The 18,843-nt window shown below is 40.6% G+C and overlaps 1 protein-coding gene across 7 annotated transcripts in view; it reads left to right on the top strand.

The window, feature by feature from the left end:
- Positions 1–18,843, top strand: part of CIT (citron rho-interacting serine/threonine kinase) — a 91,533-nt gene that overhangs the window by 31,610 nt on the left and 41,080 nt on the right. For all 7 annotated transcript variants that reach the window (XM_088143214.1, XM_088143217.1, XM_088143215.1 and 4 more), the window contains exons 14-22: positions 277–456; positions 1,130–1,183; positions 3,385–3,438; positions 5,608–5,748; positions 6,176–6,301; positions 13,426–13,521; positions 15,381–15,497; positions 16,084–16,193; positions 18,099–18,273. In XM_088143214.1, coding sequence (XP_087999340.1) covers positions 277–456; positions 1,130–1,183; positions 3,385–3,438; positions 5,608–5,748; positions 6,176–6,301; positions 13,426–13,521; positions 15,381–15,497; positions 16,084–16,193; positions 18,099–18,273 — 1,053 coding nt within the window. The remainder of the gene's footprint in view (positions 1–276; positions 457–1,129; positions 1,184–3,384; positions 3,439–5,607; positions 5,749–6,175; positions 6,302–13,425; positions 13,522–15,380; positions 15,498–16,083; positions 16,194–18,098; positions 18,274–18,843) is intronic.

Raw genomic sequence — 18,843 nt, 5'->3', positions numbered from 1 at the left:
CTTAAAGTTTTTGAGGTTGAGAAACACTGACTTAGAGTATACTAGCTGGTTGTAACACTAGGCATGGTTTCATATAAGCCCTCTTTCCAAAACAGAAGACTTAACAGAGTAAAAATAAACGTATTTTTAGGGTGTTGGACTAGAAGACCTCCAAGTTCCTTTCCAGCACTATGATTCTATTTTTCACTATATGTGTCTCTGATTCCTGAATCCTTCCCCACCTCCATTTTTCCTTTATACTTTCTAAAATGTGTGATACCCCTTTCCTTTCCCCAGGAGTATCAAGCTCAAGTGGAAGAAATGAGACTGATGATGAATCAGCTAGAAGAGGATCTTATTTCTGCTCGCAGACGTAGTGATCTTTATGAATCTGAATTGAGAGAGTCTCGACTGGCTGCAGAAGAATTCAAGCGAAAGGCCACTGAATGTCATAACAGGCTCCAGAAAGTAGTTAAGGTTAGCACTCCAGAATTCCCTGATTGATTTCCAATCCATTTGACTCCTAATGTGTGGAAAACAGACAAATTTGGCTCCATTGTGGGGGGCTGCAAGGCATACATGCAAACAGCAGTGATCGAGTTGTAGATTTTAATTTTTGATAGTAAAACAAATAGTAGGTTGTAAAGAAGCTGAAAAAAGTTGTTATTCCTTATCATTGTTTTAAAAAGGGAGTGGGAAGGCTGGATTGCTCAGGATTCTGACTGGCAGACATCAGATTTTGTTCTAAAAATGTTTTATATTTGTCACTAGCCAAATTTCTTAGCCTGTATGATATTAAGGGTCCAGGGAATGGTGAAGGATGGCATTTTTTCCTTTGTGTGGTGCAAGTTAATCAGAACAGATGCCTTTATGCCCAATATTGTTGCCTTTTCTGGGCAAAATTACTCTACTATAACTGCTTTTGTCAATTTCTTGTGTCTCTTTTTCAATAGTGCAAGTGAATAAGGAGATCTGTTTAAGAAAGATTGACTCTATTTCTTTCTTTTGAATAACAGTTACTGCCAGTTTTCACCTTTATTCCTCAAAGTGGGGGCGGGGTAAGAACATTGAAATTCAGGAATTACGTTGGTTTCTGTTAATGTGGATCCAATTACTAAATTGCCGATTCTGTTTAATCCTCACACAAAAGGTTAAAGATCAAGGAAAAACAGAAGTAGGAGAGCTGTATTCCAAGTTGGAGAAGGTAGGTTTATGAGTGTCATTTTGTTTGTGGAATTGTTTGTGGCTACTGATAAAATCACAGAATAAATATAATATTTGAATGATCTGCAGTTTGATTCTCAGGGACTAGTCAGATGATCCCCACTGGATTTAGGTTTTGTGAGAGTATGGTCATAAAATCAGATGTATTCTGTACTTAAACTGGGATTTTGTGACAGGCTATAGTGATGAAGCTTCTGTGCCCTGTTGACTGCATTAACATTATATGCAATCTTCATGAACATTTTATCCTCATAAGAGTAACTGCCAGTCTTAGACAGCTTATAAGATTTCAAGTATTGTGACCTGAAGTGCATGTTCAGCAGCTGAGGAAAAATCCCTGCACCAGCTTAGAGGCAATAAGGAGTTACAAATTAGGGAGAAGTTGAGCTGTGTAAGCAAAGTAAAGAAGGCAAATTAGAGAAGTTCAGCATAAGAAAATGTTCAGGAGAAAGAATTTGGAAGCAGGATGGCTAGATGAAGACAGGAATTTCATGGAAGGCCTTGATCTAAGAATGGGGAACATTGCATTGGCCCCCGATGTTAGTTAAGCCCATTCTGTTGTGAGAGTGTTTGCTATAACCAGCCTTAGCTATGATTGGTTGTGTTTTGTGACATTGGTACTGTGTTGTATTAATCTTTTGACTTAATTGTTTTTTATTTTTATCGATGTATCCCACCCAGAGTCACAAATTGTGAGTGGGGCAGTTTTATAAATTCCTTAAATAAATAAATAAATACATACATACATACATAAATAAATACATAAATAAATACATAAATAAATAAATACATAAATAAATTGAAACATTTAGGGAGACATAAGACTAGGAAGCAGGTATTTGAGGAAATGGAGAGGAAAGGGATTCAGGATGCTGAAAAAAGAGTTCCAAATGAAAGAGAAAAGGCCTGTGAAATCTACTAGAGATTAGAAAAGAGATAGCTGAAAGACAGAGTAGGAGGTAAGTTGGAGTTGGAATGACCATGATGAAGTTGGAATGACTAATGGTGAAGGATTTGGCTTAAGATCCAGGTCCCAAGTTTATTCTCAGCCATGAATCTTACTGAGAGACTTTGGGCCAACCTACCTGAAAGGATGGTTATTGTGGAGAAAAAAAGTGTGATGCCACCTTGAGCAAGATAGAAGTTTAATGAAGAAAGAAAGAGCAGGAGAGCAGTTGATTAAAATAAGGAATGATAGAGGTGTGGAAACAAAGAAAGGAGAGCTAAGGTGAGCAGGGACTGCGGATTAAATGCTACAGAGAAGATCTGAGGAGAAGCTTGAAATGCTGTGGGCTGGAGAGCCGTGGAGGCAAACTTCTGCTAGGTCCTGATGTGGAAAGGACATCAGTTGGGAACCTCATTCTTACTAAAGTGAAATTTGCAGTTAGTAGTGAGTGTAACCCCAGATGTTCTGGCATGAGAAAGCATGACCTGTGGGGATTTCATCTGATTCCATTGCCTATTCATTGAACATGCAAGGAGATTTCCATGTTCAACTTCTTCCACTGTGAAAAACAGAGGCTGTGATGGTTGAATTGCCCTACTATCCCTATGAGAAGGAAGGGCACAAAATTCTGTATCTGCCATTAGCTGAGCTTTTTAAATCCAATAGGAGGAAGAAAGAAGAGAACAAAGTATGAAGATATGTAAGAAGCCAGATCAAGGGGAGCTAGGAATAGTGATGGAAGATTGAACAGTTCAGAGGAAGAAAGGAACAGGTTAGCAGAAGGCATTTAAGATGGAACAATGCTGGCGAGAATGGACAGAGAAGATTGGTCAGTATGGCTATAAGTTGCAGAGATGAGGTCAGGGATATGCATACTGAATTTAGATAACCAGCCAAACCAGTAATATAGTGCTGTACCAAAGTGACTTGTTGGCAGATATATAATGCATATTCTCTGTTCTCAAAATACTCAAGCTTCCTTCTATAGACTTTTTACCTTGAAAATAGAAACTTAGTACTGTTTACTGGCCTACACTGAATCAGAATGGGGCCCTTTCTTTTATTCCCTTGAAGTTCAGAGACCTTACTTAGGACACACTGATCTAAAGAGGAGCCATGTAATCATTAGGGTCTGATACTTTGAAATGAGGCTGGAGGTGGCATTAAAGCTTCTTTGTGCTTTCAAGGTGATTCCAACTCTCTACACATGTTATTTCCCTTCCTGCCTTGTCTAGATCAATGCAGAACAACAGGTCAAAATTCAGGAGCTACAAGAGAAGCTGACAAAGGTAAGATTTAATTATGGATGCACTGGAGAATCAATGGCTTTGGTTTTCAGTTAAAAGTTGGTGAGGGGGAAGTCTTTTTATTTCCCCCACACAGTTTATAAATCTCCTGTATAGACTTTCCTGCAAGCTGTAATGCAGAGGAGGGCGGAACAGTGTCTTGTGTTCCAAAACAGAGTTAGTCATTCCACTGTAGATAGGAAGGAGAGACGGGGAGGAGTGGTGGGGGGCTGGAATTTGAAATCGTGATGATCTCAGTGCTTTCTCCTCTTCACAACATGTCATCCCAGGCTTATTTTTAAAAACAAAGTTGAGTCAGAATCGGAATATTTGGTAGGAATTTAACTTTAGAAGGCCAAGTCGGGCACGCTGCACCAGGTGTGAGCTTGTTCAGCAGTCAGGGCTGCCTTGTGATAATATAATGAGCCCTAGGACAGCAACAGATTGCGGCTGTTTAATTTGGCTCAAATTTTCATGAATGGGGTAGGTGCCAAATCATATCTCATGGACTCCGTTACTTCGTTTTTTTCTTGCACTTACTGTACCCATTGTGTAACCTTTTAGATCAGCCTCTGGACATTCTTGATGTGTGTTTTGCAATTTTCAAATGTGAACTTCATTCAACTGTGAACCTCATTCACTTGGAGAGACAGTGTGTGTTATGCAGAGGCTGCAGGGTATGACGTTAGAGACAACTGGCCGGGTGGGCTGAAACAGGCCACTGATCTCTCTGTGAGATTGTTAGGAGTCCAACCCGTGTATCCTTCCCATAGCTTCATAGCACTCTTTGAATACCTAAAAGGATATCACACAGAAGAAGGTCAAGACTTTTTCCTATCATTCTAGAGTGAAGGACATGGATTTAAGATATAGGAAGATCAATTCTGATTGAACTTTAGAAAGAAATACATGTACAAGGAATGGACAGCAAAATTACGACCAATAGGTTCCCATTCATTGCATGTGGTCAAGCAGAAGCTGGATAGCCATCTGTTGGGATGCTTAAATTTGGAATCTTGCATTAAACAGGACTTAGACTAAATAGCTGTTTTTAACTCTTAATCTATTTTTCCCCCTGTTCTTATAAAGGGATCCTAATTTCAAAGTGCATTAAATGTGAAAGCTGGGATTCTGCAAGAATCCTGCACTATTACCATTTCCCTTTGGACATGTAGGTTGAATTGACACTTCTCATTGAGACGTATCATGATTGGTTTGGTTTTGGCTCAGCACAGTGAGTGAACTCAACTGTTTGGTTTGGCATTTTATATGAATTATATCTCAACAATGAATAATGGTTCAAAGATCCTGGTTATGTCTGATGTGTGAACCCAGTGATGAAACTGAACTTTTAGACCAGGACAGGTCTAAAGGTTTAGATGACCTTCTAATGCCTAAAGATATGTGCTAAATGGCCATGTTGGCCAGGACTGGTGGGAAGTGTAGTCCACACATTTTGAAGGTGCTAGGTTGGTAAAGGTTGTTAGCTTGAGTGTATTTCTGGATACTTGTAAGGAACAATCTGGTATTTTAGCAGAATTCGGACTCTGCTCAATTCTGCAGAGTTACCAGGAGCTGAGTTTGAGTCAGTCTCTACAAAATGATTAAGCAAAGTTAAGATTTTTCTGCTGCTCCTAAACTCAGTTGGCATTCATTGGTACTTTGGGCTGATATTCTTGACAGGCCAAGGCTCATGACCCCACAATTCCACAGCTTTTACATCTTTCAACTTCGTGTGCTTCCTCCCTATTGTGGTGTTGATGCTACTTAGGAGAAAGAAGTAGCGTATTGGTGTGGAATCATGAACAGAAAGGCCATAAATGGGTAGAATCCAGTACTTGGGTCAAGATCCTTGGGGATAAGAGATGTGATGGACTCTGCGTCAGCAGACTTTCCCTCCTCCCTCCCTCCCTCCCTCTGCTTCCCCTCCCCTCCCCCTCCCCCTCCCCCCCTCCCTCCCTCCCTTCCTTCCTTCCTTCCTTCCTTTGACAAATACAAATAAGAGTAATGTAGGGAGCAGTGTATTGAGTGTTGATTTTTTTTCCCCATAATGTATCAAATTATGTGATGTGCTAAATTAAAAACATGTGGAATGGTTATTGAAACGCTTCAATGTTTGCCCAGATGTATGCAACAGTCAGCATTGATCTTCATCATCATCTATCTTTTAAGGCTATGAAGGCCAGCTCGGAAGCCACTGAATTGCTTCAGAACATACGCCAAGCGAAAGAGAGAGCAGAGAAGGAGTTAGAGAAATTGCAAAACCGGGAGGACTCCAATGAAAGCATGAAAAAGAAATTGCTGGAAGCAGAGGTTAGCAAGTTGTAACTTTTACAGGCTTGGTTCAAATGCAACAAAAATCCTCGTGTTGTAGCCTGATTTTGTTTGTTAACTGAAGCTTGTTTAATGGCAATAGCATTTGGGGAATTTGAACCCAAGTTTAGATTAAGTCAAGAATTCAGTTGGAGAGCAGGCAGTGGCTTGTGGTCATCTCTGCTTGTAGCAGGAAGCTATACAGTAGTTCATTGATTTGGAACTGGACAAACATGTCATATGGCAGAGTGGCAGTTTAAAATCATCGCCATTTCTTCTTTTTTGTTATTTTCAAATACCAGCTTTGGCTTTTTTACTCAAATTCATCCTCCAAGGATCTGAGATATGGTCTTCCTGTGATGGCATTATGTTGGGGGACTATCCAGATTCCTTTTGCGTTCATTTTGCCTTCTTGAACATTGGCTAGGAAAGACGCCATTCTCTAGAGAACCAAGTGAAGCGGCTGGAGACGGTGGAACGCCGAGAGAACCGACTGAAAGAAGATATCCAGACAAAATCTCAGCAAATCCAGCAGATGGCTGATAAAATTCTGGTGGGTAGTAATGAAAAAAGAGTGGAGTTTTCAAACGGAGTGAGATGTTGGTGGGAAGTGTTAAAGACAGAAAAAGATGTATGATTTCGAGATTTCAAATTATAAACTTCCACAGCTGGAGACAGGTAAAGCTTAGGGAGGGTTCCTTGCTAATGCCTGGGTCCGTGATACTGCTTTGGAGGAAGAGAAGAGATGAGGCTTCAGTTTTTCTCAGTGGTGGTTGACAGCAACCATAAATCATGGAAATCTGCCCCAGTAGAAGTGTTTATACATTGATATTTGTATGTGAAGGACTTGCATCATTTTAACTCTAGTTTGTTGAATAAGCCACCATTGGCTGGATACATGCCTTTCACTAAGCCATAAGCGATGACTTACAAACCACTATAGCTGTGTTCATGCATTGCTACTAAGCCAGAATCACAAAACACATTATGCCTTAGCCAATTGTATAAGCCCAATCATAGGCTATGTTCAGATATCATACTTAACCATGGCTATGTGAAGCTGATTCTGGCGCTTCATACATACATGGCCAAAAGTCAAATGTAATTTGCTTGGGTTTGGCATATCATAATATGTGAGCCCAGTTGCTTATTAATTTAGTCATTTATACCTTAGGCTTATATCCCACCTTTCGTTCATTTCATTTCAAGAGTTCCCTCATAACATCTCTGTGAAGTAGGCTGGACTGAGAGAAAGTGATTGGTCTAAACTCATGTTGGAGTTTCATTTAACGTATGAACTCATGCATGACTGGTTTTCTTTACATGAATGATTCACTGAAGCCCACATCCATTTGAGCTGTGATATTCTAGGCTCCATTCAGCATGACTGGCTCCCCTGTGTAATTTCTGGAACCCTTTCAAACTTGATTCTCCTCCAATAGCCAAGTTTGACAAATTTATGAGGGGTAAGGTGATTAGATTTGGAGGGAACAAGTGAGGAGAGCCTCTGTTTCCTTCCTGCAGTTCTAAAATCAGAACCATACCTTTTAATAAGATGTATTAGTTGGAAAAGGTGCTATTAGACTCCTGATTTTTTTTTTTTTTTTGGCTACCATAGACTCTCCCTACAGTGTTTGCAGACCTAAGAGTAGCCTTGTAGGGTTTAGTTGGGGTTCTGTTCTGCATCATAACTAGCCAGATGTTTTTAGGAAGCCCAGACGTACATTACGGGAATTCAGTAACCATCTTTCAGGGACTATATTGCTGTCCTGACTAATAAAACCCCACATCTATTTAACAGCATTTATAGATGGCCCCAATCTGACCACCTCTAGTGGTGATGAGTTTGAATGACAGTTTTTCATATTTTAGCAGTGCTTTTCTTGTTGAATTGGTTTTTGTACTTTGTGACTTTGCTTCGTGTATTGCTTTTCTGTCCTGCTTTTTTCTTTGAGAGTTCAGGGCTGTGTAAGGGAGGGTCTCTCTTTTTATCTTCAGAACAGTCATCCTGTGAAGCAAGATGGGCTGAGGGAGTGTGACTGCCTCAAATCATGCCTTGAGCTCTGTGGCTGAGAGGGGTCTTTCTCCCAAGTTGAAATCCAATGCTTTAACCGCTACATTGCACTCTCACTTTTGTTTCCTGTGTGCTGCCTTCAGCATCCTTTTCAGATAGAAAGGCAAGGTAGAAATCCAAAAATGAATGCATCATCCTTCCTAAAGTTGCTCATTCAATTTTGAAGCTGTGTGGGTCGACAGCTTCCATCTCATGGTAGCGAATTCTGCACTTTCTCTATGCACTCTATGAAGAACCTGTCTGGTCTGAATGTCTTCCTGTTTAATTTCATAGAATGAATCCATGAAAGTTCTAGTATTGTGAAAGAGGGGAGAACAAATTCTCTGCTTTAGTTTTTTCCATGCAAGTTTACAAAACTTCTAACATGCTTTTCTCCTCACCACTCTCTACTATTCTCTTATACTTCTTCTAAAGATATTAAAGCCATAAATGTACCATTTCTCAAAGGAATGACCCTCGCTGTTCTCCAGAAATTGGATTGGTCCATTCTGCCATTTTCCTTATCTATAGAGTCATGGTTGAGATTTATTTATAAAGCTTAGATCCCATACTTCTTTTTTTAGCAATCCCACATTTGGGAAGTCACAGCTGAGCACAAGTGATGCACTTATCTCAAGGGTAATGCCGCGCATTGTGCCAAGCCATGGTGGCTTATAAATCAATTTCACAAACGATAGCAGTTCCCTCAACCCACTAAGCTAAAGCAAAATAAACTACAGAATGGCTCAGAGAGATGTGTAAACTAAGCCGTAGGCTTTATCATATTGAGTTCTCATTATGATAATCTACAAGAGACTCTACCATGTGTGGGCAGATTGAGGCTGATAGAATTTACTTCTGCTTGTTATTAGGATCCTAAAAATCCATCAACTGAAGCCAAATGCAGAATAATGGCAGCTGGGACTGGAGGAGGTGAACCAGTTGCCTATTCCATCCTGTAAGCCATAAAGTTGAACAAATGTTCTTTGGTGTTACTACGGATCAGGGAGGCAGCCTAACACCATCATACTACCACATGCAATAAAACACAAATTCCTCCACACAAGCTTGACAATGCTGTTGAGAAACACTTTTTTTTCCTTGTCTTTTGGGGATTTTTGAACCAAAATAATGTAGATGTTCACAACATTGTTCCCTCACCCATGGGGGCAGTGAGGTACAGTTGGTTACAATCAAATTTGATTATAATATGATTGCATATACTAATTATAACATACCAAAAGCAATATAGGTACAGTGGAACCTTGGTTTACGAACTTAATTCGTTCTGTGACTCTGGTCGCACCCCGAATTGGTTGCAACCCGAAGGAAATTTTCCCATAAGGTTCAATGTAATTACCGTTAATGCATTCTGGCGTGGAGGACAGGGAGGCGGCTATTGCTTGGAGGGAGAGTCCCCCTCTCTACCACCACGTGTCAGGGGCGGAAAATGGCCGCGGACCACGTGTCAGGGGCGGAAAAATGGCCGCGGACCACGTGTCAGGGGCGGAAAATGGCCGCAGACCACGTGTCATGAGAGGAAAATGGCCGCATATCCTGCTCGTACCCCGAGGCGGAGTTTGCAAACTGAGGTAAATTTTTGCGGCCGGAGCTGGTTGTAACCCGAAAAGTTCGTTAACAGAGGCGTTCGTAACCCGAGGTACCACTGTACTACCTAGCCCAATTGTTCCTTAAAGGTAAAGCTAAAAGTGTCCATGTGGTGCCACTTGTCCACCTTATTAACATCAAAGTGGGGGGGGAGGGGGAGAGATATGTTTGTAAGGTGTGTATCCAATATAATTCTTTCCTTTTTTTTTTTTTTTTTTAAGTTGCCACCTTCTGATGGACACAGCTCTCATTAGTAAGGGGGGAGGTGTTGCCCCAATCTTTGACAGAGGAAAAGCTGCTCTACTAATAGCTGTATTTCTAGAGCACCGTTCAGGGGAGTTGTTGGACAGGCCAGAAATAATGAAGCTTCCAGTCAAACCAGCGTTTTCTGCTGGTGTCCTCCAATTCCCTTTTCAGCAGAATTTGCCAAGGGCCTTCCCCACAGTCATTCAAGCACATTGTAGTACTACAGTACTCCTTTCCGTGGAAGAGCTTCAGATTCCAGTTGCTTCAACAGAAGCTCCCAAATCAAACAAAGCATGTTTCGTAAACTCCTTGCGCATCATATGTTTGAGTTATGTGACAATAAAGTCTGTAAAGCCAAGCTTGAAAAGTCTTGGCAGTCTTGCCCATGTTCCAAAATCTGCTGTGTTGGAGAAGGACAAAATTAATCATCTTAACTCTTTCTTCTCCAGAGATAATCCACTGAATCTGTGGTGCAGCTTGCTAGGCTTCTCACTGTTATTAATTATAATGATACTTTGCTCGGGCAAAAATACCTTTCTGGCTGCTTAGAGTTCTTTTGTTCTGCGTTTTGATATGTTGTCAAAATACCCATTTATATACACATATTTACAGGTGCACATTAGATGTGTGCAATACTGGGATCTGAAGCAGGCAAGGGTGCTTTAGATCACAATACTTTACACTCTAGTACACATGTAGAAAGTCTCTTGAAAGCAGGGGAGCAGCTGAATGCTTCCAGACATTACTTCCAAGATATTTTGTCCTTTCCTATCATCCCCACTGCCAGTGTCTCAGTGGGACTTATCCCACCAGTTCTGTCATCTCCTGATCATCTCATAGCTTCCCCTGCCCCCTTCCAGCCACCACCAATGTACTGCAGTAAGGAAGAACCATAGTATATCCCACTGGCTTCCCTGCCTCCATATTTTCTCAGTGCCTTCCTTTTCCTCTTTCCCTGGCCTCCCCATAGCTGCTGCTCATATCCTTGGCTTTTTCCCTCTCTTGCCCATCTTCCCCTGCAACCATCTTATCCTGGAACAAAGGAGCCCCATTTTGTTCTGTATATAGAACATGTGAAACATGGGCTTCAGCTTGGACACAGACTGTCTGAAATAAATTGTTCTGCACGCAGCGTGTATGGTTTCCACGCTTTTGTTTAGAAGGATCTGTTCTTTGTGTAGGCAACCTGTAGCATTTGAAGTGGCTTGCAAAGAAATGAGGCTTCAGCGATGATAGAAAGGGCAGAGTACGACTAATGAATGAGCTTGCTATAACAAGCCTCTGAAATGGCCAGATGAATCATCCTCAGTGCAATCTCCTAGCGCAGAATTATCCTTGTCCTGCAGGGTCCTCGCAGCCTGGAGGTGGGCTACCACAGTGGTTGATGACAACTGAGCTCAATTCTGTTATAATCAGCTCTCTTTTCTGGGGACTTCCTCTGGATTTGGGGAGTTTTCCAAGTTGGCAAAGAAATCTTTCAAAATCTGCAAGACTGCTGACAGCTTTTGCAATAAAAAAAAAGAGGCTGGAGATCTCTCATAAGACTTAGGGCTCCATCCCATAATATGTGAGCAGAGGCCTTCCTGCGAGTCCTAGGTTCTTGTGCTTGAATGCTTGAGACGGCCATATAAACTGGAACCCCTAAAGAGAGACTGGGCAGTTGACAAGATATAACTTCCTCTTTGCCAATTATCAGGGTCTCTTTGTGATTATCAAAGTGATGGGCACAGTTGTTTCATCTTAGCCTGGCTTTACAAAGTGATCCCAGTTGGATGTGCTCTGCTTAATCCTTTTCTGCCCTTTTCACATTTTTTTCCTCCTCCTGCAAGATTGTTGATTTTCTATTAATTAGAGAGAGATTAAATGTAGGCAGGCAATGTTCTCTCCCCCAAACCAAAAAGGGTTGTAGCTCAGCAATACAGCCAGATAACTTCTTCATCAAAGATCTTGAGTCAATCCATAGCCTGCCCTGTTTGGATTTTTATTGTTTTAATCAAAGATGTACTCTGAGACTCTGGAGAATCACTACCAGCCAACTGGTCTGAGAACAGTTTCGTCTGTCCCTCAGTTAACAGGGAAAGCTATGAGCATTTTCCCAAAAGTAGGCAACTGCTTGAATTAGTGTCTGCTTCAAAGAGGAGGAAGGAGAAGAAGAATCAGCACTGCAAGTATATGTTTTTTTTCCTGGGCTTTTAGCTGTGTAGGTGGATGCTGTCAGTGGCTATGGTAACAGAGGTAGGGGCAGCGAGTAGGAGCTGCTGGAGAAGAATCTTTCAAGTGATTTATCTCTTCCCAAAGTCTATAATGACTTTCGACTTGCGCTCCTTGACTTTCTAGAAGGAGCCATACATTTTGGGAAATGGGTCATGATTTTTTTTTTTTTTTGCCTTAGAATATATTTCAAACAGTTTTCAGAGAGATGTATGCTAGTCTCTTATTGAAAAAAGAGGCACTTAACAGTTTTGTATAATTATTTATGGGCTGTACCCCATGCTATCAGACACAGAAAGAGTTCAGCCTTATATATGCTTCTGTAATTTGTGTGTGTGCAATACTGATGAAGAACTGTCAGCCATGAAGTCAATTGGAAATGAAATGCAAAAAGCAATTACAATGTCCTTTCACAAAACAACTGTAGGACAATGCTACTTATGACTCGATCATTGACCTACAGTTGTTTTGGGAATGGCCAGTGTTTTTTTGTTTTCTGATGCTGCTGGCACCCGCTAAGGTGTCTTGACTGCTTAGGCATCACTGTCTGGTCTCTGTCCAGGATTCTCCTTTTATATATATATATATATATATATATATATATATAAATATATATATATATAAAATTTTTATTAAAGATTTTTTTTAGAAAGGAAGATTAAAAACTAATATAAAGTAAAGAAAGAAAGGAGAAAGTTAAAAGTGCAAGAAAAAAAGTAAAAGAAAAATAGAAAAGAAACAAGAAAGAAGTAGCTTCTGATCTTTTTTACAGCAGTTATAAGTACAATTATAAATTTACCTCTTACTCTCTTACTCTATATTTACAACATATATCCTTTCTAATCATCAAAACCATGAATCATAAGTTCATTTTTTCCTGTTTCACGCAAAAAGTCTATAAAGGGTTTCCAGTCAGCAATAAACATAGGTATGGTCTTTTCTCTGATCAAAGAAGTCAATTTAGCCATCTCATCATCTTCACCAACCATTCCTCCATTGTGGGTGATGCTGAATCTTTCTATCTTTGTATATATAATACTTTCGCTGCAGTCATCACGTACAAAGACAAAGTTCCATAATTTTTTTCCAACTGCTTGTCCATCACAGGATTCCAACTTCTGACAGTTTCTCTAACCATGTATTACTCTTTGTATACCCAACACAATTGAACAAAGTCTGGACTGTTTTGAAACCACCAAGTCTAGATTTTTCCACTCCCCATACTTTCAGAAGCAATTCATTTCAAAGTTTTACTCCCATCAGGCAACTCCAGTTCTGAGATTATTTCAACATGAGTGGAGAAGAAAGCTGACTTTTTAAAGGAAACTTAGTGTTGAGGTGGTCTCTGCTTGTCCATTGTCAGCATCAACAGTTTGCATCTTGCATAGCCTCAGTTGGTTTAAATGTAGGCAATATTATGTAAAATAACACCTTTGTAATCAGCTGACCCAAATATCATAGGCTACAAAGAGGCAAGTGTGCATATGAGTTTTCATTTTATATGCTTCTGCTCACCCCCTTTCTCTTGTGCTTTGAGATGCTGAAATCTTTTCTCCTAGGAACTGGAGGAGAAACATCGGGAGGCCCAGCTTGCAGCCCAACACCTGGAGTTGCATCTGAAGCAGAAAGAACAAATGTATGAAGAAAGGCTTAAAGTAAGAATGCATTTTATTTTTTGGGGATACTGTGCACTTCCCATCCTGCTGCACTGAGTTGGGGAAGGAAAGAATAGAACAGATGTGGAGAACTCAGGTTCCAGAGCTAATGAAGCGGCATAGGATGGAAAGGAATCAAGGGCAGAGATGTCACCTCCAGTGCCCTTTCTGAGGCCTCCAGAAACTGCCTTCACCTAATTAGACTATTGAAATTGTGCAGCAAGTTATAAATCACAGTGGTGCATTTTTGTTGCCTATTTAGCCCAGCTGTTGCACTAAATTACAAACAAAACCTCCTACTTGAAAAATGCAAACCAAGGGAAGGATTCCAGCTGTGGTTCTTCTGTTGATGTGACTGTGTCACTGCAGCTGTCCAGCTGAAAACATTCAAAAACATACCTTCCGGGCAGAAAACCGACGCTGGTCCCAATCAAATGCAAAATCCTATTTATTATGCTGAATAGATCAGTGAAATTATGGACCCTTTCTAAAATTAAGGAAACTTGATTGAGATAATTCTTGGCTCTTGATTCTTCCCCATTCTTGCTTCCCTTATTTGATATCTGATTTTTGAAGAAATTATTGGGAAGTTCCAGAAACACCTTTAACAATTATAAATGATTATAAGAGGAGCATGGGGCAGAATTGCCATGGAACTGTTGAGCGGCTATTCAGATGTCAAGTTGACCCAGGCAAAAAATATGAAGAAAGAATTTAATGAAGCTCTCTCAAAGTAATATCCACAGCACCAGGCAACTGAACAATTAGACTCCAGGTAGCATCATCTTTGAGTTGGACATGCTAGGCTTCTCTTCTGCTAAAGAATTTTTTGTTCTTATTATGAAATATCTACCTGTGATATGATGGTGTGGGGAAAAGTTTGATAGCCAAATCTTCATTCTATTGCCAGTACTGGAAGAACCCCGAGACATGAGAAGAAACAGGAGCCACACTTTATAAGATTTGTATACTAGGTCTGGCCAAACCGCAGTGACTAGTCTTTGATTGGACTATTTTTAAATCAAGTTGGTCCTTCCCAAAGCCAAACTTTGTGCTGTTGATTTTGAGCAGAATCAGTTCCGCTGATGGTATTCTTGATCCATTCATTCAAGTGAGAGCGTTTGTGCTCCGGTGGGGCCACCTCAGTCACATTTGACAATTTCCCGTCATGCCCTCTGCTGTTTAGAGAAATAATGTTTTCTTCCATATGAAGCTGCTGTAAACTGCATTGGATCATTTATCGGCCTAGCTAAGTGTTGTCTTACAAATTGAGGCAATTGCTTTTAGCTCCTCAAAGTGAAACTGGATCCCTCAGGGATCTTTGCAAGGAATGGATGTGCTTTGCCACTGTGCTATGGCTTTTCCAGCACAAAACAGGGAAGGCCAAAGGGTATTGTTCCCTGGAAGTGGATATATGTTCCACACAAGGTCCCAGGTTTAATTCCTGCAGACTAGGCTGGAATATCTCCTGCGCAACTGAGCATGGCTACTTGTCTGCATAGATGTGGAATGGGCAGCCTGTAAGTTGCATTCAGTTCCCAAATTCTGTAGTTTCTGAAGATCTCCCCTGCCCTGACTACCACAACTAACTGAGTTTGGTAGCAAAAATGCAGAAATTCAACAGTAGGCTTTGGGAGTTTTTTTGGAGTGCAGCTTCTGGAATGCCATTCAAAAGGCCAAGTCCAGCCTTCAGTCCCAGAAAACATTGCAAATTCCTGACTGGGTTGAAATTCTGGTGTTTCTCTGACATTTTTTTCTGATGGCCAAAATGACTTAAGGCAGTCCAAGCTGAGGCTGAATGTGAACAGGCATAAAAGTAAGCATGCTTGTTTCCTCCCCCCACTACTCCATCAATTTAGGTGCTTGATAATCAGATGAAGAAAGATCTTGCAGACAAAGATGCACTTGAAAACATGCTGAGGAAACATGAAGAGGAAGCCCATGAAAAGTGCAAAATCCTTGCAGAACAGAAAGCAGTAAGTGAAGTGCTATTCAAATATGCTGTTTAATTAATTTGAATCACCAGGCTGGTATACAGATCTTAGTCACATCAGAACGGATAACATCATTTGTGCTGACTTAGCAAGATTGCCTGGGTGAATTTTGGAATCTCATCCCCAAGACATCAACCATAAATTAAACATGTATGGTTGTCATATCAGTATTGCTGATTCTCTGCCAGTGAAAAAAGGTTGATGTTTTCATGTTGATGAGCCGTTCATAATTCTCCTGTGGCTCCTGTTGGGAACTGTGATGTGCATCAACATGCCTGCTGAGTCCATAGAATATTTTGAGCAGAGTTGGAAGATATGCGTGCAATTCACATAGTGCAGGATGATTTCAGTGAAGGGTATTCCACTTCATTGTCCAATGAACTTAAAAATATATGCTTCTTTTAGAGTTGTGTTGCAAGAAATGTTCAGAAATGTTTGGTGAAGTAAGTCTTTTAAAGAAGATTGTTTGCCAACACCACCATTGTTTTAGAGAAAAGAAATGTGTACCCTCTCCCACAGTTTGAAAGCCACTGTGAAGCCCTATTAACGGAAAAATATCTTTCTTCAGATGATCAATGCCATGGATTCGAAGATTAGGTCTCTGGAACAGAGAATAGTGGAACTGTCTGAAGCTAATAAGCTTGCAGCAAACAGCAGCCTGTTTACCCAGAGGAACATGTAAGCATAAAAGCTGCTATTAAGTTGTCTTGACGCATAGCATTTTGGAGAAGTTTAGCAAGCGTATTACTCATTGTAGAGTGACTTTCATTTGATGCTCCTTTGACCTCAGAGCAGAGATAAGCAATCCAGTGCTTGAAGGGCCACTGTACAGAGCATCTGTGGATCTCCCCTAATTACATTGTCTGTCTTTAGGCTGAAAAATGGCCAAATGTGTGAGATCTTGGCATCTTTATAAGAAATTGCACCAGAGATCAAAGGACTTTGCTAAAATCTTGCAAGGTGTGGGACAGTTTCTTTTACCTGGGGAGAAACATCTGAAGGAACTGTTGGCCTTTCTTCCAACATTTTAATCAAGCTGTTCTTACAGTGGCTGTGATGGATGTTTATGCTTCCCAATGTGTGCTGTTCCTTTGTTCTAGGATGCTTTTATAAAGCTTTGATTATTTGATTCCTCCATTCTTTTTTCTTGCATGTCATCCAATTAATATTTCTTTTTCAATGTTACTTTTTTATTTTACCTTCTGAGGCAGCTTTTGAAAGAGGATAGTAGAGCGCATATAGCTTGCATGTGTGAAAGAAAAGCTAATTCTTCATGTTACAGGGTATTTTAAGTTACATATTATCAGCCCTAGAATGTACCTGGTATGCACTGGAGACAAGTGCAAATGAAAAACTTGTAAATGTTCATTGTCTTTTCATTCTCTAACCAGCTAAACCAGGATTCCCTCTTAAGCAGGATTTCTATTAGCTTGCTGGCAAATCTTGATGTCCATCTAAACCTTCACAATTAGGAAGAATTAGTGCAGGATTACCGTATCCACAACATTGCTTTTAGAAGGGTTCAGAGAAGCTGGAAAGGGTTCAGAGAAGGGCAACCTCAAGGACTGGAAACTAAGTCTGAGAAGGAGACATCATAGGACTTGGGTCTGTTTAGGTTTGATAAGGGAAGAATGAAGGAGGAATTTAATTCTTTGAGTACCAGATGGAATATCTCACAGAAAAAAGCCAAGCTCTTTCTCAACTGACCAAGAGTACAGAGCATGAAATAATGGTCTTAAGTTACAGGAAGGCAGATTTCCCCTGAATAAAGAAAGGGGTAAGAACAGTGTAACAGAGGAACTAATAACCCAGCAAGGTGGTCAGCTCCTTTCCCTGGAAGTGTTCCAGCAGAGGCTGGACAACTGTCTATCAGGGATACGTTGATTCTGATTCCTGCATGGAGAGAGGGCTAGACTTGGAGGTCTAAATCAATGTTTCTCAATCTTGGCAACTTTAAGATGTGTGGACCGTGCTCTCTGGATAATTCTGGGAGTAGAAGTCCACACATCTTAAAGTTGCCAAGGTTGAGAAACACTGGTCTAAGTGATTCTTCCAGCTCTATAAGTCTATGACCTAACAAGCTGCTCTAGATCTCTTTGGCATTTGCGCTACATCCACGCTATAAGCAAGCAAGTCATTCTGTCTATCAAACTTTCCAATAATATGATTCTAGAATGTCCACATTGGATTAAAAATCAGGGTAAGAAAGGCTATTTTGTAACTTCATTCCAAAGAGTCCTTAGAGAAGGCAAAATTAATTCCTCTAGAGGAACACATTCTGGTAGCACTAGTTAGCTCCTTGTTTTAATGTCCAGTTGGGGAGCTAGCTAATTTTAAATTACCAGATCTTTTCTGCGAAAAAGAGAAAGTCTCAGTTGGCTGACATAGCTGCCTTCTGTCCACAATCCATTGACAAATGTCCTATTTTTTTTAACTTCTAAAACATGTTCCAATTAGTTTTAAGTTGATAAGGTTACACCCAGCTGATGATTGATGGTTCTGGCATTGGGAGGGTTTCCAGCATTACTCAAATGAAAGAAAAAGGCCTTTGGATTAGAGTATGTGTTCCCCCCACTTTTTTAGGAAAGCCCAAGAAGAAATGATTTCTGAGCTCAGGCAGCAGAAATTTTATCTGGAAACTCAGGCTGGAAAATTAGAGGCGCACAACAATAAACTGGAGGAGCAATTGGAAAAGATTAGTCACCAGGACCACACCGACAAGACGCGGCTGTTGGAGTTGGAGACTAGGTTACGAGAGGTAAAAAAAACTACTTGAATATTTTTAGTGCTAATGCTACTTATCAACTATATAACTAGCTCCAGCAGGTTGGCAGCTCAGAGGTTCTTTAACACAGCCTTCACCAACTTGATTCCCTCCAAATGTGTTGTGTTCAGTTCCAGAATTCCTCCAAAAACATGCTCGTCCTTGAGAATTCTGAAATGGAAGTCCTTGAGAAACCACGACTGGGGAAAACTGCTGTGACAGTTGCAGTGAGGTCCTTCTTTGTGCAGAGAGACAGAACTATAGCTCTTTGAAGGGTGTTATCATTGGTAACTACGTGTTAAAGGGGTGGGCAGAGCAAGTGGTCCACAGCCTCATTTCGTGTGACTCCCAAAGTATTTTCAGAAGCCCTTTGATAGCAAGCCTATCTGGCCTCTGATACGAGCAATCCGTCCCTTCTCCTGCTGCTTGTGGGAGAGAAAAGAGGCTTTCAGACAAAGAATGAAAGGGGATTATCGAGAATGGGTGACCCCATTCACTTTTGGCACTGATCTCTACTTTTGAGTCTATTGCATGAATCCAACTACCACTATATATTTGAACTCT

Source organism: Python bivittatus, unplaced genomic scaffold (genome assembly GCF_059951505.1).
Source record: "Python bivittatus isolate LINGU-HERP-01145 unplaced genomic scaffold, Pbiv_v1 ctg000280_np1212, whole genome shotgun sequence".
NCBI classification, from domain to species: domain Eukaryota; kingdom Metazoa; phylum Chordata; class Lepidosauria; order Squamata; family Pythonidae; genus Python; species Python bivittatus.
Note: the sequence above shows the minus strand (reverse complement) of the source record. Positions and strands in the feature narration are given on the sequence as shown.